Source organism: Rhipicephalus microplus, chromosome 3, assembly GCF_043290135.1.
Source record: "Rhipicephalus microplus isolate Deutch F79 chromosome 3, USDA_Rmic, whole genome shotgun sequence".
In the NCBI taxonomy this organism is placed as follows: Eukaryota; Metazoa; Arthropoda; class Arachnida; order Ixodida; family Ixodidae; genus Rhipicephalus; species Rhipicephalus microplus.
The window spans coordinates 235,724,193-235,748,360 of NC_134702.1; the positions used below are offsets into that span (position 1 = coordinate 235,724,193).

Here is a 24,168-nt window from a genome sequence, read left to right on the forward strand (position 1 = left end):
TTCAACACACCAATCATCAAAGTTTTGCGCTCTGAAACAGGGAAGCCTTTCTAAGTCATATGCACCATGCGTTGTCTCTGACACCCTTGTCGAAGAACTCACAATTAGCAAAGCCCTTGGGTGTACACTGCTTAGATTATGCTACGTGTTCAGATTCACGAGAAAAGGCACGTGGTCATCCTGATCGGATTTCAGCTCCCTCGCGATTTATTATAGATCATTAATATCAGGGAACAGGATAGCGCTTGCGTCAGCTCCCCCTGAGTTCCTCTGCCTACTCGTGGTTACCGTTCCGCAAGGGCCTTGTAAGCTTTTTGCGATTATAGGTTTTGATTGATTGATATGTGGGGTTTAACGTCCCAAAACCACCATATGCTTATGAGACGCCGTAGTGGAGGACTCCGGAAATTTTGACCACCTGGGGTTATTTACCGTGCACCCAAATTTGAGCACACGGGCCTACAACATCTCCACCTCCATCGGAAATGCAGCAGCCGCAGCCGGGATTCGAACCCGCGACCTGCGGGTCAGCAGCCGAGTACCTTAGCCACTAGACCACCACGGCGGGGCCGATTTTAGGTTTTAGAAAGATGTTTAGGTGTTGATCAAATTTTGTGGGTGGTTCCCAATAAATGGTTTAGGGGCTAAGAAACTCGGCTGCTGACCCGCAGGTCACGGGAGCGAACCGCTCTTCATCGACTTCATTTTTATGGAGGTGATAATGCTGGAGACCCGTGTGCTTAGAGTTAGGCGCACGTTAAAAAACTCCAGGTGATTGAAAGCCCTCTGGTGCCCTACACTAGGTCGTCTCACATAATAATATGATGCTTTTAGGACGTTAAACCCAAACTATTATCAGTATTAGTATCTTGCGTCTAGCAAATGTTAGCAATTTGCGCTATTACAAACTTAGTGACCACAGGTGATAGCCCTCGGAGTGGATACGTGCCTCCATTGTCGTAAACGGGGAACACTAATACACATTTTATACGCTCGCATATACCAATCCACAATAGACCACCCCCGAATTACGCGTTCGAATTACGCGTTCAAAACGACCTCCGAAATACGCGTTCGATTCGGAGGTCCTAGGTTCTATTCCTGCTCACGGTATTTTTTTCACACACTTTTCTTTCTGTTATTTACATTACATTGGTTCTAATAACTTCCCTTATACATTCCTTAACATTATTGTGTTTTAGATCTCATTTATTATTGTGTCAAAACACGGAAAAACGAGCCCTGAGGTATACACTTCTTTTCCATATATATATATATATATATATATATATATATAACGTAAGAAGGTAGTGATGGTTTGGAGTTGGTATAAGTAGATGAGGAAGAAGTGAAAATGGAATAAACATGGCGTATGAGCCAGGCCACGTCTCCCATTCATCATAGCATCACACGGGTCGACAGCGTGAAGACCTGGCCACCGCTCATCAACCGCACATCATTCACGAAGCCACCGGCAGTACGCCTCAACTGAATATCGACGACAGAAGAGGTGACCTCAGGCGCATGCCGTTACCGGCATCATGACAGAACCATCGACAGACCTTCCCATCCCCGAGTACACCGGAGCAGCGGACGATGGACCCGTACAGGACTGGTTCAACCTGTTCGAGCTCCACGCTACCGCTGCATCATGGTAGGAACGGGAGATGGTCGCCAACTTTACCGACTACGTCTCCGGTGAGGCCTTCAAATTCTACCTCACCCACATATTTCAAAACGATGAGTCATGGGAAAAGATCAAACAAGAAATGATCGTTTGGTTCAAATACGATGAAGATCTGTCCATACCTCATCAGCGAAAGGCTTTTCAACTCACCCATCACAGTTACGCGAAGTCTTCCCGCAGTAAGCCTATTTTCTAAACGAGACCTCAGAGAAAATATACCACAATTGCACCATCATATGACTCTTCCGAAAAAATGTCACGCATTCGGACATGGACTGGTAACTTGCACGTCGCAACAGACAAGGTAAAGCCTCCGCATACCAAAAAAAAAATCTAGACCATTTCGCCAAAAGACTAAACCTAAAGCCGGCTTTCCCAAGAGCAATGAAAGCGGCATTTTCAACGTGTTCACTGCACCAGAACACTTCACATTTTACTGAACCACCCGAATCTCTTGATGCTTCGTGTCACACACAAGGCCCAGACGGTTCCGAACGTGCGACGGAATGTACGCGTGACGAGCTGGTGAATCCTCATAATAGCAGCCCATACCTTGACGTTACGGACCAGGGTCGTTCGACAGACATTCTCAGCCTAATCACGCTGCAAAAAAAAAAACATATGCCATCAGAACCACCCGTCGTCAAGTGGTAACACACATGTGAGTCAAAGCACTGCAGGAATTTTGAATCCACCAACGCCGGCGCATTGTCAACTGACAGAAGCATTTACAATCAATGATGACTCACAACTATCTTGGGAGATCTCTCACCAATCTGTCATGATGCCTTCATCGCAAGACAAGCCCAGCAGTACAGTATCGACTACGAGCTATCTACTGATCAGATCACCATGCAGAGAAAAGCGGACAAATGTTCCTGAAAGATGCCCACCTGAACAAATTTCGCAACAAGACGAGCAATTTCAACAAAGGCAACTCCACAAACTCCAGGAACTACAACGGACACACCAACAAGGACGACGATGCAAAGCAAGCCTCTTAAAACAAATTCAAGAAGCGAGGCACCTTCGCTTAAGGGATCAGTGCCAGAAACGAATTTGGCACAAAAGATCAATACTGCGCCTAAGATTACCGCTCCGATACCTCAGAAAACACCGAACAAGACAATAAGTCACCAGTTCCACCAAGCAAGGATTCAGACACCATCCCATTAGTTTACGACAACGAGCACGCACGCAGGAAGAACAACGACGCCGAAGAACGATCTACTGCAACGCCTTCAATCAGCGTCCACTCCTCGCAATAATGGCAGCTATTTCATCAGTTTCTACGCCCAAGGTATACTTGTGTTTTCCAGAACGCAACAGTCAGCCTCTCTCACCAGAGCTGTACTAACCCCGGATTGCTGCCCTCTCCTGTGAAATCTTTGTGCGACATTACGGAACTTGAATCTGACGTGGAACTACAGCCCATTTGAACATTTTTTGTGTTTGTTCTAAGACTGCTTGTTCATCAGGGATTGTAATATGCAACGCGCATTCTTTCGGGGGGAGGGGGAATCCTGTAACATAAGAAGGTAGTGATGGTTAGGAGTTGGTAGAGGTAAATGAGGAAGAAGTGAAAATGGAATAAACAGCGTATGAGCCAGGCCACGGCTGCCATTTATCATAGCGTCACACACACACACACACACACACACACACACACACACACACACACACACACACACACACACACACACACACACACACACACACACACACACACACACACACACACACACACACACACACACACACACACACACACACACACACACACACACACACACACACACACACACACACACACACACACACACACACACATATATATATATATATATATATATATATATAAACGTCATCGATGAAAATGTTTGTGAACAGCTCAAGAGAATCGCTGATGCGAATGATACAATGATGATGCTAAAAGTATACACGTGCAAAAAAGTAAAATCGGAAAGCTAGAGGCAATAAATTACAAAGACACAAAAAGTTCACAGTTCAACGAACAGTGTAAGTACACTTACTATCACTAAGTCGATTACAGAGACAAACAACCTAATTTGCCAGCACATTCATTTAAACCAGACGCGGTGGTATCAAACTTGCGAATTAGGAAGGATTTCTGGGCTTCCCTATCCTAATTAGAGCGAAAGCCAGATTCAAGTAACATAGCCTTGAGGTTATTAAAAGAGTGACCGGAGAGATGCACATGTTTCGATATGGGCAGGTGCTGCAACGTGTTAGCGTGAGATTTATGATTGTTAAATCGTATTCCAAAAGGGCCTTCTGTTTGTCCGGTATATTGTTTGCCGCATATTGTACAGTATATCGGACAAACGGAAGGCCAGAAGAAATGTATATATTGTTACGGGGAGAAGGCGTCTGAAAAATACCTTTACTTTTGGTAAACAGGCAGGCATACAATATGGAGCCCGGTCTGCACGAGCTCACCCTGAACATCGTCCTCTTTTCTACAATGTTCATTTGTGGCACACCGTAGCATCACCCCCGGCGGCGAAGGCACCGTCTCGGTGCTTGGTTGGTCCGAGTAATATCGTTTCAGCCGAGTGACGTGAACAACGTCAGTACACGATCGCGCGCTGGTGGCGTTAAGAGGTTCAATTTCATATGTCACGTCGGTGACTTGGCGCACCACATGGTACGGACCCAAGTACCGTGAAGTCAGCTTTTCGCACAGGCCAACTCGCCGCGACGGCGTCCAGAGAAGGACTGTGTCACCTTGACTGAAATGGACATCACGATGGCACGCGTTGTAGACCTGTCGCTGTCGTTCCTGCGAATCGCTCAGACGCCGGCGAGCAATCTCACGTGCCTCTAGAGCTCTAGAGATCACATCGCGGGCATATTCTGACGTGTGGCTAACGGCAGGAAGGAGCGTGTCGAAAGACAACGTAGGTTCACGTCCGTACAGGAGGAAAAATGGCGAGAAACCTGCAGTGTCATGCCTTGACGTATTATAGGCAAATGTTACAAATGGAAGGGCGGAGTCCCAGTCACGATGGTCGGAAGAAACGTACATGGCGAGCATGTCCGTGTTGGTTCTATTTAGCCGCTCCGTGAGCCCGTTGGTTTGATGATGATACGCCGTTGTGAACTTGTGCTTCGTAGCGCAAGCGTGTAATATGTCTTGGATAACTTGTGATAAAAAGTAGCGACCCCGATCGGTAAGCAGTTGCCGAGGAGCGCCGTGGTGTTATATGACGTCTTCTAGAAGAAAGTCAGTGACGTCGGCCGCACACGGCCGACGTCGCTGGCCTTTCCTACCGAACTGGTAGGAAAGGCCCGTTTGATGGCATACCGAGTGGTGTAATCCGTGGCGACTGCTATCCACTTGTTTCCGCTGGCCGATAAAGGGAACGGTCCTAGTAAGTCAACACCTACCCTATAAAATGGTTCGGATGGGATCTGAATGGGCTGAAGGTGTCCCGCTGGAAGGGTTGCTGGTTTTTTGTGGTGTTGACAGGATTTGCATGAGGCTACGTAACGGCAGACGAATCGGTAAATACCGGGCCAAAAGAAGCGACGTCGAACGCGGTTATAAGTTCTTGAAACTCCCAGGTGACCAGCTGTCGGAATATCATGCAACTGTGCAAGGACAGTCTGACGCATATGTTGTGGTATGACCAAGAGCAGCTCAGGTCCGTCAGGATGCATGCAGTAGCGATATAAGACGTCATCTTGGAGCAGGAACATACGGAGAGACGGAGGAGTTGTGGGACCACTAAGCCGAAGGATTATATCTCTGAGGTGAGGATCACGGCGTTGCTGATCTCCGATGTTGCTAAACGCGGAAAGTGCCAAAACGCAAGTAGACTCATGGCTCTCAGAAAGGTCTGCTGGGTCTACTGGATGACGTGACAAGCAATCAGCATCCTCATGGTGGCGAATTGATTTGTAGACAGCCGTGTGGGAATATTCGTGTAGCCGTAGAGCCCACCGGCCGAGACGTCCACTAGGATCTTTTAAGGACGAAAACCAGCATAAGGCGTGGTGATCAGTGACAACCGTGAACGGGCGTCCATACAAATACGGCCGAAATTTAGCCACTGCCCAGACGAGTGCGAGGCATTCGCGTTCTGTGATGGAGTAATTTCGCTCTGCTGGCGATAAAAGACGGCTAGCGTATGCAATAACGCGCTCACAGCCATGCTGTCGTTGTGCCAAAACGGCTCCGATTCCGTGGCCGCTGGCGTCGGTACGCACTTTCGTTGGAGCGCATATATCAAAGTGGGCGAGAATGGGTGGCGTCGTAAGTCTACTCGTCAGTTCAACGAATTCTCTGGTTTGTTCAGGTCCCCACACAAAAGTAACATTTTTTTAGTAGTTCCGTGAGCGGGCGTGCGACGTCAGCAAAATTCCGCACAAATCTACGAAAGTAAGAACAAAGGCCCACAAAGCTTTGAACATCGTTCACAGAGGTCGGCACAGGGAAATCTTTGACGGCGCGGATTTTCTCAGGATCGGGACGAACACCAGAAGAATCGACAAGGTGTCCAAGGACAGTGAGCTGCTGGCGGCCGAAGTGACATTTCGACGAGTTTAGTTGGAGCCCTGCTTTGCGGAAAACCGAAAAATTGTTGAGAGACGCTCTAGGTGAGTTTCGAAAGTTGGTGAAAAAACAATGACGTCATCAAGGTAGCATAAGCAGATTGACCACTTGAAACCGTGAAAAAGAGCGTCCATTATTCGTTCGAATGTAGCCGGGGCATTGCATAACCCAAACGGCATTACTTTGAACTGATAGAGCCCGTCGGGAGTTATAAATGCCGTCTTTTCACGGTACAGATCATCAACTGATATCTGCCAGTACCCGGAACGAAGGTCGATGGAAGAGAAATAATTTGCTCCACTAAGGCAGTCAAGAGCGTCGTCTATCCGCGGCAGAGGATACACGTCTTTTTTGTAACCTTGTTAAGACTTTTGTAGTCGACACAGAAGCGCCAGCTGTTATCCTATTTTCTCACAAGCACAACGGGCGAAGCCCAAGGACTTGAAGAAGGTTCAATGATGTCTCGGGCAAGCATCTTGTCGACTTCTTGCTGGATGACGTGGCGCTTGGTGGAGGAAACCCGATAGGGTCACCGGTGTACTGGATTTGCATCACCGGTGTTGATCCGATGCTTTACGACGGTCGTTTGACCTAGGGGTCGGTCGCAGAGATCAAAGACGTCTTGATACGACGCAAGAAGGCCACAAAGCGCTGACACATGCTCGGCCGGGAGATCAGAGGCAATCATTCCAGTTATGCAGTCTAGTGTACTGCGCGACTGAATACTTACAGATGACGGTGTATCCTCTGTTAAGGCCGATATGTGGTAGTCGCCGGCCGGGGCAAGGGTTGCAAGAGATATTCCTCGTGGCAGCACTTCAGAGCAAAGTCCAAAGTTCACAATAGGGAGACATGCCACGTTGTTCTTCATTGTGATGATGGTGTGGGGGAACGCAACATTGAGCGAACAGAGTACTGTAGGATTAGGTGAAATGACATAATCGCCATCAGCCACAGGTGGATCAGAAGAGACGTCGATATACGTCACAGCTCGACAAGATAGGCGAACAAAGTCGGCGGAGCATAGTTTTGGCGGCGCAGGGTAAGGAGGGTCAACGGCGTGTGGTAGGACGAGCTGAACAACACCAGCAGAACAGTCAATTAGGGCGGAATGCTCCGACAGAAAATCGAGTCCCAAAATGATGTCATGTGGGCAGTGGTCCAGTTCGTAAAACAGAACAGTGGTATGACATCCAGCAACAGGGACACGGGCGGCACACATCCCGGTGACCGCTGGTGTTGCACCATCAGCCACTCGGACAAGAGTGATCGGAGCAGGAGTTAGCACTTTCTTGAGTCGAGCACAAAGGCTGGAGTTCATGATTAATATGTGAGCGCCGGTGTGAATGAGTGCTGCCACAGAAGTACCGTCAGCATTTACTTTAATCAAGTTGTTGTGTCCGAGTATCGTGTGTAGAGGAATTTCGGCTCGGGTCGTCGAAGCAGGCTCACCTCTAGGAGCTGCGCCCGTCAGTTTTCCGAGGACTGGTGGTAGGAGGGTGAGGGGGAGCGACGTCGGTTAGTTGAGCGGGACATGCGTCCAGAGGGTGACGGGGAGGGGCTTGGTTGGGCGGGCCTGGATGGCGAAGCATCATCTTGTGCAGTGTAGATCGGCATCCGAGAGCCAGCAGGTGGGCGTCGGGTGTTGGCCTAATGCGACCGTGGCTGCCAACCCCAGGAAGTGCGGCAATGACGTGAAATAAGGCCGACTGGTCCACAGTTGAAGCAGATCGGCCTGTCATCGGAAGTTCGCCATTCTGCGGGGTTCCGGTAACGTGGGCGGTTGTTCGGTCCACGGGACATATCAGGTGTACTGGGCAGTCGGTAGTCAGGTTGGTTAACGGGGCATAGCGTCTGAAGTCCAGCGTTGGCCAGTTCCTGGCGTACGACACCCCTGATCAAAGAAATCGTGGCGCGAGAGTCGTCAGGGGCCTGAACTTGGTCAGACAGGGGAGATGCTGCCTCGATTTCGTGGCGCACGATGCGCGCGATATTGTCGGAAGCAGCAGGGGCTGGTGCCAAACGGGCGTCCTCGCAGGTTGATGTGGCAGCCGTATTGGTACGGCGACTTTTGGCGTCTTCGAAGCGTCGGCATTCATTAATAACGTCGTCTACGGTCGATGAGTTTCAAAATACGAGGAGATTGAAGGCGTCATCGGCGATTCCTTTGAGGGTGTGCGCGACCTTTTCGGATTCCGGCATCTTGTCATCAACCTTCCGGCAGAGGGCGAGCACATGTTGTACGTATGTGACGTACGACTCGGTGCCGGACTGGAGTCGGGACGCTAGTTCTTTCTGTGCAGCACGACGACACACGATGGGCTTGCCGAAGAGATCGATGAGTTTCCGCTTACAGATGTCCCAACTCGTGATATCTTCCTCGTGGTTGGAAAACCAAACTTTAGCTGTACCACCAAGGTAGAAAATAATATTGGCCAACATGAACGTTGGATCCCAGTTGTAAAGAGCACTCACCCTTTCGTACAGCTGAAGCCATTCCTCCACGTCAGTACTATCACTGCCCGAAAATGTGCCTGGGTCACGTGGTTGAGTCAGGAAGACGGTGCGATTAGTAGCAGCTGGATGCTAGAAGCTTGATTCAACTCCCTTGTAAAGTGGTGGAAGTGTGCTGGGTACGCAAACCTGGAACTTTGAAGCCGGAAGCTGCCCACTGCATCAGCAATGCCCAATCAGATGACCGAGCAAGGCACCGCCCTGCAAAGCACGGCCCAATCTCAACTGGTCATCGTACCTACCACCCTGCACCAACGGGATTCCCCTTTCTTCAGCGGCAACGAGGACCAGGATGTGGAAGGCCGGTTGAGGCTGTTTGAAAAGGTGAGCGCCGCCAACAAGTTGGACGACCTCTCGAAATAGGAGTATGTCGTATTTTATCGCAAAGACGTCGCCAGCCTGTGGTTCACAAACCACCGTACTGAATTTACCACTTGGGTCACTTTCAAGACCACCGTTGCAGCTGTGTTCGATCGCTCCGCAGTGCGCAAGCTGCGTGCTGAACAGCGCCTACGCGGACGAGCAAAGAGGCAGGGCGAAAAATTCACTTGCTTTATTGAAGATATAATCGATTTATGCCAGCGCTTTAACTCTGAGATGACCGAACAAGACAAGATCAGGGATATCTTGAAAGGAATAGACGATGATGCCTTTCAAATGTTGCTGGCAAAGGGCCCAAGTACCGCCTCCGAACTTGTGACCTTGTTGCAGAGCTTGGAAGAGATTAGCAAACAACGTGCATCAGTTCGGAGGTCGACGACAGCAGACGACTCTCTCCCTGCCCTGGCCGTCGGTGGTGACAGCACCCTGCTAAAGCGAATAAAAGAATATATACGTGAAGAGGTCGCACGACAGCTTTCGTGTCTCTCGTATCTTCCGACCACCGAAGCACCAATGAACCGCCCAACGCCGACAATCAGACAGGCTATTCAGCAGCAGGTCTCCGAGGCGTTGCCTTTACCTACGTCTGCCTCTCCACCAATACCTATACCCGCGCCACTGGCTTATGTGGCCGTCGCGGCAATGCCTCCGCCTCGTTTGTCATTGTATACGCCACAACCCAGGCAGCACGCCGCCGTTGGACCAATCTTGGACCAACATCGGCTAACATCGGCACCGACGTCGGGCCGACGTCGGAAGTGCAACTTCTTCCAATGTTGGGCCGACGTTCAAGCCAATGATGGGCCGACGTTCTGCCGATGTTTTAGCCAGTATGCAACCAACATTGGGCCGACGAAGGCCCATCGTATTGCCGACAAAGCTGCCAATGTTCGGCCAACATTGGGCCATATTTCAGCCAATCACATGCCATTTTTACGCCGATGTTTGCTGCACGACGAATATTGGCTACGGATGTACGACCGACATTGGACCAATCCAGGGCCACATTGCAGCCAATCAAATGCCGTTATTACACCGATGTTTCCTGCACGACGAATATTGGCTACTGATTGGCTTGCCATTATGTAAACATTATTAGTAGGGAATTTTTCTTACAGAAAGATTTAAACAATATGCCTCGATGACCCGCTCTTGTAGCTTTGCAGCCCTGTATACTTGGGGCAACAGAAAATTGAATGCTGAAAACTGAAAGCAGTTACTCGATCTATTTCATCTTTTATTTCTCATTCCCTTTGCTAACACTAGAAGTGTAGTTTATTTTTTTACTAATTTATCTTTTGCAATAGCGAGTGCTTTATTTGGTACTGTTATTTGGTACAGCAGATCGAAAAAAGTCGTTAGGAAGTAAATGCTGAAAGCGTATGTCCCCCACTTGCAATCCCCACATATGTCCCCCACATGGTAATCAAGAATATTCATAGTTTAGAGCATTTTTTTTGTAACTAAAACATGGTGATGGTGCTTCCGAATCAGCATAAGCTAGCCGAACAGTGCACCACCGACAGTCTGCAGACTATTTATTCTTTGTTTTTTTTTTATTTATTTGGTACAACAAAAAATGTATACATTGAAAAATATATATACACAACTAAAAAAGGCCCCCTCCACTGCAGGTCAGGTTGCGTTGGGGGCACAGTGACAGTGGTGCTGTGAAGGCCCTGGCTGCTGTGGCTGGGCAGGAAGCCAGCTGCCGCGAGCAGCCGATAATCTGCACTCTGAGAGTGGGGATCATCGGGCTGCTCCACAACAAATGTTTCTCTGAAGCGCCGCTTCCTGCCCCCACAGCGATCACCAGACCCTGGCAGCCACCTCTTAATAAAGTTGAGGGCCTCCGCCTGGTCGCACCCTGCTTTTTGGCAGATGACATCTGCATACAAGAACAGAAATACCATAGTACACATGAAGCACTGCAGTACAGAGAATACACAAGGGTACACACACATAAAACAATGAACACGTCTAACCTGTCACTAATCTACAGAGCCTCAGGTTCACAAAGGCCCTTTTCCCTTTTCTGCCATGAAGGCTGTACAGCACTTGCACGTCATGTGCCAATACAGCCTTCATGGCATTCACACCAATTTCTCGGAGGCCACGTCCCCCAATCTGCAGGAGGTGCTTGCGCTGTAAAAAAATGCAAGAAGCATAGCTAGGGTAAACGCAACAGCACATCGAAATGTTTTCATGATAAATATCTGCAAGAAGAGGACACTGAAAACAACAACTTGAATTTTTGGGCATCACAACATTTCATTGTATTTTTACGCTAACTTCAACTCACTTGACCTAAAATGGTTTCCACATCAGCCCTCTCACACTCAGTGTGAGAACCTTTCAGAGTCCTTCCCTGAATGCAGTTTCGCTGTTATGAAATCAAATACAACACTGTTATAACCCTTAATAAATATTGATTCTAGCTATGAAATAGTATAATTACTTTGTACAGTGCTCAAATTCCAATACACGTTTCTTCGAGGTTACAATGTCTTTGCCTGAATGTTGACCAGGAGTAGCTTCTACAAGTGAAAAACGATAAAATATGTGGAATTCAAAAAGAAGCTTGGACATGTTTTTAATCAATGCATTGTAAGCAGAGCACAACAAGATAAATGAACATGATCAAGGCGTACTAAGAGGCAACCTTAGAGCGACCAAATCTTGGTCATAGATGAAACTGATAGAAAAATAAAAGTCGCACTAGATGGTCGCACCATTTGCTGTTTATATTTTTCTGTGATAGCCAACAAAGAGGCATGTCGCTGTAGAAATCTCATCACAATAAACAAGGGTGCATTTTTCTTCACACTGCGAAATTGGGTGCATGTTAGATTTTTAAAAAAGTAAGAAATCGGCTAACACAAGGCAGGGTGAACTGTAGCTCAAAGTAGAGAGAGCCGCACCGGACAGGAAATAGGGTGATAAATGAACAAAATTACTGAATGTCTGTTTTAAGCAGGCTATTGCTAGTCACTGCCCATCAAACACACCATGCCGCCTACATCGTCTGCTAGCTTAGGACAGTTCACTCGGACTTCACAGACTATAGTAAATACAGTCGAATCTCATTAATTCCAACACACTTAATTTGAACTGACACTGTGGTCCTATCAAAGCTATACCGTGCTCCGAAAATGCTCTCAGCACCCCGCCCAATCCTGCGGTGGCACTTCAGACACCTCATCGCTGTGCTTGAAGAAGAAAATGAAGAAAAGGAAAGAAAAGACTGCGGTGGAATGTTTGCCAAATGCCAATCTGCGACATTCCTGTGCCACGCTTCGGCTTTTTCCGTCCCTGCCACGTAGAGACCCTTCTCCACTTAACACTGCGCATGAAGAGAAAGAGGGGAAAAAAAGCTGTCGCAGAGAGTTGGCTCTCTCATGCCGATCTGCAACTCGCCGGTGTCACGCTTCCCTGTTTTTCGTTCCTGCTATGTAGAGACTCTTCTCCTTTCAACACCGCGCATGAAGAGAGAAAAAAAAAAGCTGCCGCGGAGTGTTTCTCTCTCGAATGCCGATCTGCTTTTCTCCAGATGGAGACGCTCCTCCATTCTCATCATGTGCTGGCCACGCTCCGGCTGCAGCGCAGATGGTAACAGCGGAAACACAGTTGTTTTCGAAGAGTGTCAGCACTGGACATTGCCACGCGCAACTTCTTTTGCCAGGAGAATACTGAAGCCGAAGTACAAATGCTTTGCAAACTGCACGCAAAACTTGTTGACTCGTTGTAAGGCCAACGTGTACAGACATGTATTGACTACTTTAATTAATGACGGATGTCCTGTAATTTGTGAATAAAACTCCATGCACATGCATCACTGCATGGTGAGCCCTCCGCTCGTTTACCGTATTTACTCAATTCTACCGCGCCCTCGATTGTAACGCCCCCCCAATTTCCAAGACAAAAAAAAAAAAAAAAAGAAAAACTTCGGTTGCAATGCGCACCCTTTTTTCTCGTTGGCCCGCTTGATCACACCACTCGCGAAAAGGACTCTTTTTGACAGCGTCTTCCGTTTAAATATGAAGTACGGGAGAAGCTTATGCCTATCTGACGTGCAACAGAGCATTGCTGTCACTGTAGTTTTACCGTGGCCCGATGTCAGTACACAAACTTGCTTCTCCTAGACAGTTGTGGTGCCAGGCATGTCGAAGTAAAGAGGCGTGTGATCGGCATTCCCGATTTGCCCAAGCAGGTAGCCGTTGTTGTGCCGCAAGTTTAGGAGGAACCTCTGAAGACTCTGAAGCTTTTCTTCGTACTCCTCCGGCAACTTACGGCATATGCCCATTGGCCTTCGGAGGGAAAAGCTTTTTCTCTTCATAAAGTTCGTTAGCCAGCACCTGCTCGCTTTAAAATGGCTCTGCATTAGCCCTTTTTCTAAGGCTAACTGCATAGCCTGCACTTGGAGCAGTTCTGTCGTCACGGGCCGCTGTGCCGCTCACTGCTTAATCCCATACTCGCCGAGCAGCTCTTCAATTTGTGGAAACCGACCCTGCTGTGGTCCACTGAAGCCTTTGCGTGAATCTTTGCTGTCGACAATATTCTGCTTTTGTTTCCGCCAGTCCCGCACGCACGTTTCGGGAACTTCGAATGACCGCGATGCGGCCCGATTTCTGTCCGTTCCGGCACACGCGACGACTTTTCTTTTAGAAGCAGCATTGTGGTGCACTCGTCGAGTTTTTGGAGTCGGCCCTACCATGCCGTCGATGCTAATGTACTACAAGATGACGAACTCCTCAGCACACGTATGAAGTGCCGCGCATGGGAAACACATAGGCAGAAATGACCGACGCGCCATGCCGACGCACGTAGGGGGCGGCCATTTTGTAAGTGGCGATGGCAATAGAATGACCATATTCATTTTTTTTTTCGTACTCGATTCTAACGCACATGCGATTTATGAACTCTCTTAATCGGAAAAAAGGTGCGTGTTAGATTCAAGTAATTACGGTAACTTTCATTATTTTGAACTTCTTTTAATTTGAACAAATTTTCTGGCCTCTTTGAGTACGAATTATTCATATTCGACTGTAGTACAGTGGCTCATGAGATAACCTGACTAGTTTGTTTCCCGAAACACAGTATCTTAAAGCAGTACTAAATTTCTGCATGTTACATAGGCATATTAAAAATCAAGAAATATACACCAAAGCCACAGCCACAGCTTTACTCTGCACAGCTGCCTCTGCTGCCTCCACTTCTCCAATTGTACCAGCAGGCAGCCGGGGAAGGTCAGAGGGGCGCTGTGCTGGCTGGGCGTGCTGAGGCACGGACAAGAGCCGTACCTCGTGCTTCAGCTGTCGCACCTCCTGCAGAACCTCTCTTTGTTGCTGCCGGATGCCAAGTTGGATCCGCAGGATCCGTAGCAATAGAGCTGAAACATACAAGAGTACATACATACCATATTTACTCGCACAATTTGCATCCTCACATAATTTGCTCACCAGTATAATTAGCCAGCCTGCTTTACTACAAGAAACTTTTTGCTCGCATACTTTGCCCTCCCCAACCAGCCCGAGCCACCTTGCCAGCACACACACAGACACATTTGACTTCATGATGCTCTGATCAGGCACATCTCTTGTCGAGCAGGCGAGTGCAGTCTTACACAAAATGGACTGAGTACAAGGTACCTTCTTCCATGAACTTTTATGCTTTCCCTAGAATATCGAACTTGAAAACCGAAACCTGTTTATGTGTAGTCCGAAATGCCTAAAGGTTTGCCTCCTATCTTCCCACCTCTTCCACGGCAAGAATGTATTCCCGAGACACAGCACAGATGTTGAACGCGTGCAAGGACCTGTCACATCAACTAGATGAGGCAGGTTTTCGCACTATTTTTTTTTTTTCGGTTTCGCCATCTGGCCATTGCGTTTTTACCGTTTCTTGTGATAGGCTACAATAATTATATACGAGGCAGATTGCTGTTATAAAGCTTACCGGAGAAAACTGAAACCGTGCTACCGCTAAGCACATCAGCGTGGAGTTCTTCGACATGCAATATTCAGTATGGGAGCCAGCAGAAGAGTGCGTTGAATAAGACTTAGCATAGAAGCTTGGGTGTGTTGGTTAGATATCGGAGGGAACACAATGCAATAGAAGACTGGGAGAAGGAATGGACACACACACACATGAAGGGCGACACACACAGCGCTGTGTTGGCATCGCGCTTCCTTGTCTGCATCTTACTTTACGTTGGGTTCCCGACAATTATTGGAGAGTACTTATGTTCTCTGGTATAACCCTGTCATGGGAACTGGTTTTTGTGAGCACTGTTCGGAAGAACTTCAAGGAAATGGGGGCATTTGAACAGGCTTAGCAAACAAATGACAATCCGCTTTGAGACAGCTGTGACAGCGCCTGCAACATATATTCCCAGTTGAGCTTTTAGGCCAGCGATTCCTACTAGCTTCGCACATGACCAGATTGACAAAAAAAGTACACATAATACGCGAGTATATACCGCATTTGACTCTGTAGCTTTGATGAACCAGGCAGATACACAAATTTATCCAAAACTCCATTGATTCTGTTGCAAAATTATTCAACAAACAAATTACGATGTTATCCATGTTACTATATGATTGTGGCACTTTACCATTGCAGCTTTCCAGGAGGCACACATAGTGCAGCACCACTCGCAGTTAATTGTATGCAGTAGGTTGCTCACAGCAACTGACTGCATGCAATGGTGAACACCTTGCATGCTTGCACCGCTGTTTCAGCATGCTGGCTGCTTCCCATACGGCTATCAATTGATGTTCACAAAATTGGGAAGATGAAGAAAGACTACACAGTGCCCTCTGGCCACCCTATACTCCAAACCTCCAGCCAACAAACAAACAAAAGAAACAGAAGTATGCAAATGAATATTATTCCCAATGCAGCTGGAATGGAGTGTAGTTCTCACCAATTCTGTGTGTTAAGTCAATATGGAGTGAGTTAACTCCATAAAGTAGCTTTTCTCATAACAGTGTTCACTCTATTGTAACACAAGAAGTGACTTCATAGCATCTAGAAGGAAAAATAGAATCTTCAGTATTTGATAGAAATGTGAGGCTCTACCTTAAAACAACAATAATCTGGAAAAAGAACTCATTACATTCGAAAAAAAAAAAAGGTAGCACAGTTGATCCCCTTTACAAGAGACACTGATGTAACAGACAAACGGGGATAAGAGGCACCAGTGTGCAGGCTGACATTTGGCCCATCATGCATCAGGCACTCCGTAGATGCGCCTGTGCAGCCGGGAGCCCTGCAGTCAAGCATACTGAGCAAGACTGTTGACCACTGTACAATGACACATTGCCACAAAATTTCAAAACTTCATTTCACAGACTTCTGCAAAAGCTTCTTACACTCGTGCATGATTTTTGCACAAGCTTCTCTCATTCTTGCGTGATTTTCGTCAGAACATATAAATGTTGGAAGTTGTATGTTCCCAAAAACATGCACAATACAAATAGCATACATTAAAGTCTATCACTTTATACGTGCATAGTGTAACAATGAAAGGAAACTCACGCATGGTTTGCTCCGAGCCTTCCCCGTGCGGTGCCTCCTTGAGCCTTGGAGAGCACTGTACAGCTAGAGCAAAGTAGCATCAACCCAGTGTTAATGGCAGGTTAACAAGACAACAAAACTAACCCCCATATTCATAAACACTCCCCGACTCGACTTTCACCCTTCATTTGACAGAGTTGAGCCCTGTGCCGCTGCTCGTTTGAAAGCGACGCTGCGCTACTCGAGTATCACAGCAGATTATTGCTGACATGCAGCAATTTTCTCTGCTTAGAGACGGCGCTCCCATCAGCCATCTCAAGTGAAGGTGAAGCGTTGAGTGGAGGGACGTTCTAGAATACGGGGGTAAGATTGGTTGCAAGAACACTACAATAGACACACTTAATTTTTACACTTCATCTATATTGTACAGCTACACACATTCTGCATCCTTATAATGCAACATATACATACAGGCTTATAAAGTAAACACTGTAGGCTGCTCAAATAACACCTACACAAAAAAATTACACAAAAGTGGCCATGCGCAAAGTACTTTTATTTGAAACTCACAAAACTTTTGTGGTGATGGAGATTAAATAAGACAGGTTACGCTTGGAGGCACATGAGACCTTCGCAGCTTTCATAAAGTACAAAAAACAATATGGTATGTGTGTGTGTATGTATGCATGAAGCTTCAGCCTTTACATACGGTTTCTTGAAAGAATCGACTATGAATTTTATGGCACCTGTGTCCTTCAGCGCAATTGAAAGCCTGCTGATCAGTGTGTGCAATTGTGGAATAGTTACATGGAAAATGGCGAGAAACACCTAAAATCAAATTTTTCTAGCTAGGAAATATGCAGCTGTGTATACACAACACATGCTGCAAACAGTGGGAGGTGACCACAAGAATGATTTGAGTGTAAGCGGCAGTATTCCACATTCATGCACCCCGCCATTTTCAACTGTTGCCCAAAAGCAGCACCACTTCAGCGTGCTACTTTTTTTTTTACATCATAAACAGCACGGAATACAGCGGGGATGAAAACAACATATGCAATTAAATTTTGAGCACTATTTATGGTGCGCATGATTGATTGATATGTGGGGTTTAACGTCCCAAAACCACTATATGATTATGATAGACGCCGTAGTGGAGGGCTCCGGAAATTTAGACCACCTGGGGTTCTTTAACGTGCACCTAAATCTGAGCACACGGGCCTACAACATTCCCGCCTCCATCAGAAATGCAGCCGCCGCAGCCGGGATTCGAACCCGCGCCCTGCGGGTCAGCAGCCGAGTACCTTAGCCACTAGACCACCGCGGCGGGGATGGTGCGCATGAAAAAAAAAAAAAAAAAAAAATAGGCCTTTGTACAACGACGAATGCATAATTTGCCTTCACGGACCTTCTGTTAGGCTGCACCACATACAGATTTTTTGTGGCTTTCAAAAGAGATTTGAAAAAAAAAAAATGATAATAACCGTGTTTACTCTCGTCATAAGCGCACTCACTAAGTCACCCTCATTTCAGTCGCCAAAATTTTGAATTTTTTTTTCTTCCACATATTAAACACACACCTTACGTTCATCCGCTGAAGTCCCGCGGGCTCCCCCCCCCCCCCCCTTGCCGCCTTCGCTGGCTGCCACGTGCCATTTTATTTTTGTTTCTATTTGTTCACGGAACGTCCCCTGTCTTTTTTAATTATCTCTTGTAACATATGTGGCATTATCTTGTTCCCGAGGTGCCACAGGTGCTCTGCTATGTAGATGCACCATTAAACTAGTATTTTTGATCAACTGGGCATTTCTGATGTTTACCTTGCAAGTACGTAAAACTGGCATGCTTCTTGATCTACGATACACATGTGGCTTGTCTCACTTTGAAGGAAAAGTAAGCATACAATGGTGTAAATGCTTAGAATTTGAAATATTGAGGCAGCAGCACACCGGAGATGATCATATGGTAAAGAAACAAGTGCTGCCTTATCCGTCAATAAATTTTGCGAGCTAAAAAAAGTACAAAAGCACAGCGAGGCTATGATGTGGTTCAACCTGTGGATTCGCTTCATTTATCACGCCATATGATGAAGCTTCCTTTGGTAAAACTGCTCAGATAAGAAAAAAAGTTTGCTGTCCAATACAGCAACTATACAAAGTGTGCACGTGCATCTCCCAGCGCCTTTTCGTCACTTCCGAAATGCGCCACCAACATGCCCGGGCACCAACCGAATCTATCGCCTACAACTGCCCTGTTGTCTCCTCGTGCTTGCACCCGTTTAGTTTTGCCTCACGATGCAAGTTTGAGAAATTATGAGCTGCTAGTGAGGCAAGTTGATTTAGTAGTCCACGCAGAGGGAGCAGAGCTTAGGGTGTTTCTTCGCTGAAACTTATAACCTGAAATTGAGAACGCACATTGCGATTTTCCTAAAAGTACCAGCGTATTTGGCTGGTGCAGATTAACAAAAGCTACTTGAAGAAACTTTGCAATATTTGCATCTTCAGGTGCAACTTCATTACGGGTAAGTGCCATAGCCAAGTATTTACCTGCAAACAGATATAGCTTACCAAGATACTGTACATACAAACTTGTCCGCAGTTAAAATCATGATGGCGAGGAAGGCGGTTAAAATCGTGAGGGCGATCGCGGAGATTTGGTATTGCATTGAAACAAACTATAAAGAATGGGAAACAATATTAGTTCACTTTGAAGTATAGCCGATCGGTTCAAGTTGGGCGTCAGGATTTTTTTTTATTAGTCAATTAATTCTATACACGGTCTCTATCATGTTCAGTGACTCCACTGTACATTAGCGTACAACAAAAGCAAAATACAAAGTGAAAAGTGTGTTAAAGCATACGCGAAAAATAAAGTGATGACTGGCATTACTGCGGCACACACCACGCAATGTCGCTATCTGCCTTGTATAATATTTTCCTCGACTATTTCCGCAAATTGCAATCAAAGAGGCTCAAGCTCAACATCAGCACTGTTTAAAACACTTGGGGGGGGGCATTGCTACTTTGGTGGCGTAGGCCGTGACAATATATTCATAATATTATATCTCTTGTAAACTTGCCTAGCTCTGCACGACTAGTTTTCGATGGGAGCAGCTGCGCTTCGCACATCCACTCTTAAAATTGCGGCTCGAGAGATTCTGAGCTTTCACTTGTTTTTGGGCCAGGTAATTTGTAGTAAAAGCAAGATAATAAACCCTCATAGGTTGTGGCGGGCAGCCGGTGTACGCCGTGGCTGGTATATGTGTCGCACATCTTGATTATCTGGTCTTGTATCGAGTGAACGAGCGAGGCCTCCCTAATCCAATGAGCTCGTTAAAGTAAGACAACAAAAAACCACAATGCTTCCATATCGTTCACAGCAACAGATGACGAGCCCCCAACAAACCGCACTGCAGCACGTGAACTGCCGTAGGTACCCAGGGAGTTACCCGGGCATGGCGGGAGAGGGCGACAATGGCAGAAGTGACATCAGAAGAACACTATGTATAAAGGGGACATTTAAAGACCTTTTTCCCATTTTTAAACTTCGTGCACTGTTCTGTCACAATTTATAGCTCAGAATAGTTGTATTTTGAAAAGAGCACTAATTTATAAGCCCAATGGTTCAAGGATGGGTGCATTTAGGGGGCCCATTCTACGTTTTACTTATGCCCTTCAAGAACTTGCTTACAGGGCCAAAGTCCTGTTTCAGAAAGAACACGCTAGTGCGTGGCCAGCAGTCCGTCAAGCATTAGTGCTGGTGAGATTTGGAAATGCAGCGCATGAGCATCCTCATCTGCTACTTCTCTGCTCATGCTCTCGGGGCTTACTTGCGAGGCACGGTCCTTCACACTTTTCATTTTCACACAGTAAATCAACTGATACCAACTCTGCCTTCCATTATTTAATAAACCAATATTTCATGGTCACGAGGACGAGCTTAAAATGTTTGCTACATCAGACCTGAACAGCATTTTGAGTCATCGAAACTTGCTAGTTGCAGCGAGCATTATGCAAAAAATATGATGTGCTTTACGGTGACAACTTGTAAAACACTGCAGCAACGATTAAAATCATGCATTTTTTGTGCTCACAGGAAATCCCTGAAGCAGGAGGCACTGGGCTAGATAAATTGCGCAGCTAAAATACGGATGCGCTTTCCAATGCTGTCATGCGTACAGGCGGAGAAATGGCAGACAAAACTGGGCGCACCCCGATTCTATGCGCAGGCGTCCCATTCACAAGCCTCGCTGCCAGTTAGCACAACATGGCTCACTGTCCATGAGCTCGCTTGTTTCCTGTAACAGTGGACCATACGGTACACCTATTTAAAAACGAGTTTTCGATGGGAGCAGCTGCGCTTCGCACATCCACTCTTAAAATTGCGGCTCGAGAGATTTTGAGCTTTCACTTGTTTTTGGGCCAGGCAATTTGTAGTAAAAGCAAGATAATAAACCCTCATAGGTTGTGGCGGGCAGCCGGTGTACGCCGTGGCTGGTATATGTGTCGCACATCTTGATTATCTGGTCTTGTATCGAGTGAACGAGCGAGGCCTTCCTAATCCAATGAGCTCGTTAAAGTAAGACAACAAAAAACCACAATGCTTCCATATCGTTCACAGCAACAGATGACGAGCCCCCAACAAACCGCACTGCAGCACGTGAACTGCCGTAGGTACCCAGGGAGTTACCCGGGCATGGCGGGAGAGGGCGACAACGGCAGAAGTGACATCACAAGAACACTATGTATAAAGGGGACATTTAAAGACCTTTTTCCCATTTTTAAACTTCGTGCACTGTTCTGTCACAATTTATAGCTCAGAATAGTTGTATTTTGAAAAGAGCACTAATTTATAAGCCCAATGGTTCAAGGATGGGTGCATTTAGGGGGCCCATTCTACGTTTTACTTATGCCCTTCAAGAACTTGCTTACAGGGCCAAAGTCCTGTTTCAGAAAGAACACGCTAGTGCGTGGCCAGCAGTCCGTCAAGCATTAGTGCTGGTGAGATTTGGAAATGCAGCGCATGAGCATCCTCATCTGCTACTTCTCTGCTCATGCTCTCGGGGCTTACTTGCGAGGCACGGTCCTTCACACTTTTCATTTTCACACAGTAAATCAACTGATACCAACTCTGCCTTCCATTATTTAATAAACCAATATTTCATGGTCACGAGGACGAGCTTAAAATGTTTGCTACATCAGACCTGAACAGCATTTTGAGTCATCGAAACTTGCTAGTTGCAGCGAGCATTATGCAAAAAATATGATGTGCTTTACGGTGACAACTTGTAAAACACTGCAGCAACGATTAAAATCATGCATTTTTTGTGCTCACAGGAAATCCCTGAAGCAGGAGGCACTGGGCTAGATAAATTGCGCAGCTAAAATACGGATGCGCTTTCCAATGCTGTCATGCGTACAGGCGGAGAAATGGCAGACAAAACTGGGCGCACCCCGATTCTATGCGCAGGCGTCCCATTCACAAGCCTCGCTGCCAGTTAGCACAACATGGCTCACTGTCCATGAGCTCGCTTGTTTCCTGTAACAGTGGACCATACGGTACACCTATTTAAAAACGAGGATAGAATGTATATAATGCAGCATCTGATGAAGCCATGATGATGTGTTGCTGATGAAATCTGGAACTCTAGTTAGTACCCTTATTGTTAACCAGCCGACCGACTAGCAAAAAGATTTGCGACTGAAATGATGGCATCTACACCTGCCCTTAAAGGGACACTGAACAAAGTTTTTGCCGCCGAGATTTTCAGCCAAAGCAAAAGATTGGGCCATGAAATTCATAGACAATAATAATTTTAAGCAGAAACTACGAAAACATACTGAATTTAATGAGCCTTTTACAAAATGCCGCGTCTAGCTCTTAGACACGGCGTTTTCTAAAAGGTCGCGACATTTATTTTTCAAGTGTTTTTTTTTGTTATTCAAGACAAATCTACGGTGCATTGTTCACAGAAAACAAAATTGCCTCGGTAAGAATTCTTTGCGAGCAGCTTACTAATTTTAAGGCAGGCGCGTTGATTCGTGAACTGAAGGATGCGAGTGATCGATCTTGCCTGCTAGTGGCTAGGCGACAAAGGCTTTACCTCATGTCCTGGTGTAGCTAAGTCACGCAAATGGAGCAGAAAATGTGCATTATAATTTATTTCACCTAAATATCACACGTATGTGACTTATTGCCGGTGACAGGTGATCAGGATGAAGTCGACAAGTTGCAAATCTGAACAAGAATTCACTCGAATGAAAAACCAACCTATACTCACGTCCACGGTGAAGTCGAACACGTCGTCCGTCAATGTTGTCGCTGATGCCCGAAGGAAAAGAGAAGAGGACAAGCGACGGGGTCGTCTCTTTCTATAAAGTCGGCGGAACTGCCAGAACGGCCAACACAAAAGGCATCGGGTTGACATTCCTCCATCTGGGCATCCGTCGCTCCACCCGGGCATGCAGCTGCTACTGGTTCTACTACTATCCTCTTCCACGTGCCTCTTCCCGACATTGCAGTGTTGCTGCCATACTCGCGAACCTTTTTAAATTAAAGCACGCAATCATGTATTATCGTGCGCCATACTAAACTTAAAAACAGTGCGCCGGTACATGAGATGACGAAGCGCGGTCCACGCCATCACAAGAGCAATTAGAGAAATGAAACAAAGAAAACAAAAATGTATAAAATATTTTGTCTCAATACGATCCGCAATCCAGTTTCCTGCAGCGGCTTTTGGCTCTGTATGAACGGCCAAGCCAGTGCCAAGCCAAGCTTGCGTCCCTGATCAGCTGTTTGTTTCCATCGAGAATTCAACAGTGAACTGGCAATTTGTTTAGATGATATTGCTTAAGGGCTTGAAATTAAATATTTCTCTACGTACTACTGCTGTACTTTTCCTCTCTGTTTCCTGATCACAGTGATGAGATTGAGGAAGTTACAATTTAGAAAACAGCAAGTGCAGCTCAAGCATTGCTAGTATCGCTGTTTCGGTAATAAAATGTTACAAAGATTTTGCCCCGCGACCTGCTTGCCGTGTTCGAGCACCCAGTAGAAATTTACGGTGCCGCGTTTGAAAGAGTTGAATAAAATTGCAACATTACGAAAGAAAGGCTCTGAAGCAACATCGCATTTTATCAGGCCTACACCTCCCACACCTAGACGAGTAAAACTCGTCGATATTATCTTGCAAAGCTGTGTATAATATTTAAAACACATTCTTTAGCCCACGATGAATTGTTCTCTCGTGTGGCTTCTCCATTTGGTACTGTCATGTTAACTTACAAAGGCAACTTTCCATATTTAGTCTCTTTAGATGTTGCAAAAGCTTGACACGTGGTGTGTATGCCATACTGATAATTCTCCTCGTAACCTGGGTCCGCCTCTTTAAACAGCGTCGAATTTTATTGTTCGCAATTGTGTTTATTTTATACTGTAAGCGAGCTGTGTGATTTCATCAATATTCACGAGTGTTCCCTGACTATAA

At 46.5% G+C, this 24,168-nt stretch overlaps 2 protein-coding genes across 6 annotated transcripts in view; both read right to left on the minus strand.

Annotated features, from left to right (window-relative positions):
* Positions 1-24,168, minus strand: part of LOC142803169 (neprilysin-1-like) — an 85,227-nt gene that overhangs the window by 6,396 nt on the left and 54,663 nt on the right. The gene's annotated exons all lie outside the window — the stretch shown is intronic.
* Positions 10,699-23,359, minus strand: LOC142804171 (uncharacterized). 5 transcript variants are annotated; one of them, XM_075890814.1, is made up of 5 exons: positions 22,950-23,359; positions 16,701-16,763; positions 14,324-14,550; positions 11,147-11,306; positions 10,699-11,049 (listed from the first exon to the last, which is right to left on the minus strand). In XM_075890814.1, exons 1-5 carry the CDS (start codon positions 23,140-23,142, stop codon positions 10,718-10,720), a joined length of 975 nt encoding a protein of 324 aa, XP_075746929.1. In that variant the 5' UTR covers positions 23,143-23,359; the 3' UTR covers positions 10,699-10,717. The 5 variants fall into 5 exon arrangements, with proteins under 5 accessions (XP_075746929.1, XP_075746930.1, XP_075746932.1 ...); XM_075890815.1 differs by having other exon boundaries at positions 16,701-16,755; positions 22,960-23,358; XM_075890817.1 differs by having other exon boundaries at positions 22,960-23,354.

Coding starts and splice junctions, on each gene's coding strand:
- LOC142804171 (XM_075890814.1), bottom strand. CDS start 23,142: ATGCCCGGGTGGAGCGACGGATGCCCAGATGGAGGAATGTCAACCCGA. Junction 14,551..16,700: donor AGGCTCGGAGCAAACCATGC/GTGAGTTTCCTT, acceptor TGTATGTTTCAG/CTCTATTGCTACGGATCCTG. Junction 11,050..11,146: donor GCTCTGTAGATTAGTGACAG/GTTAGACGTGTT, acceptor TCTTGTATGCAG/ATGTCATCTGCCAAAAAGCA.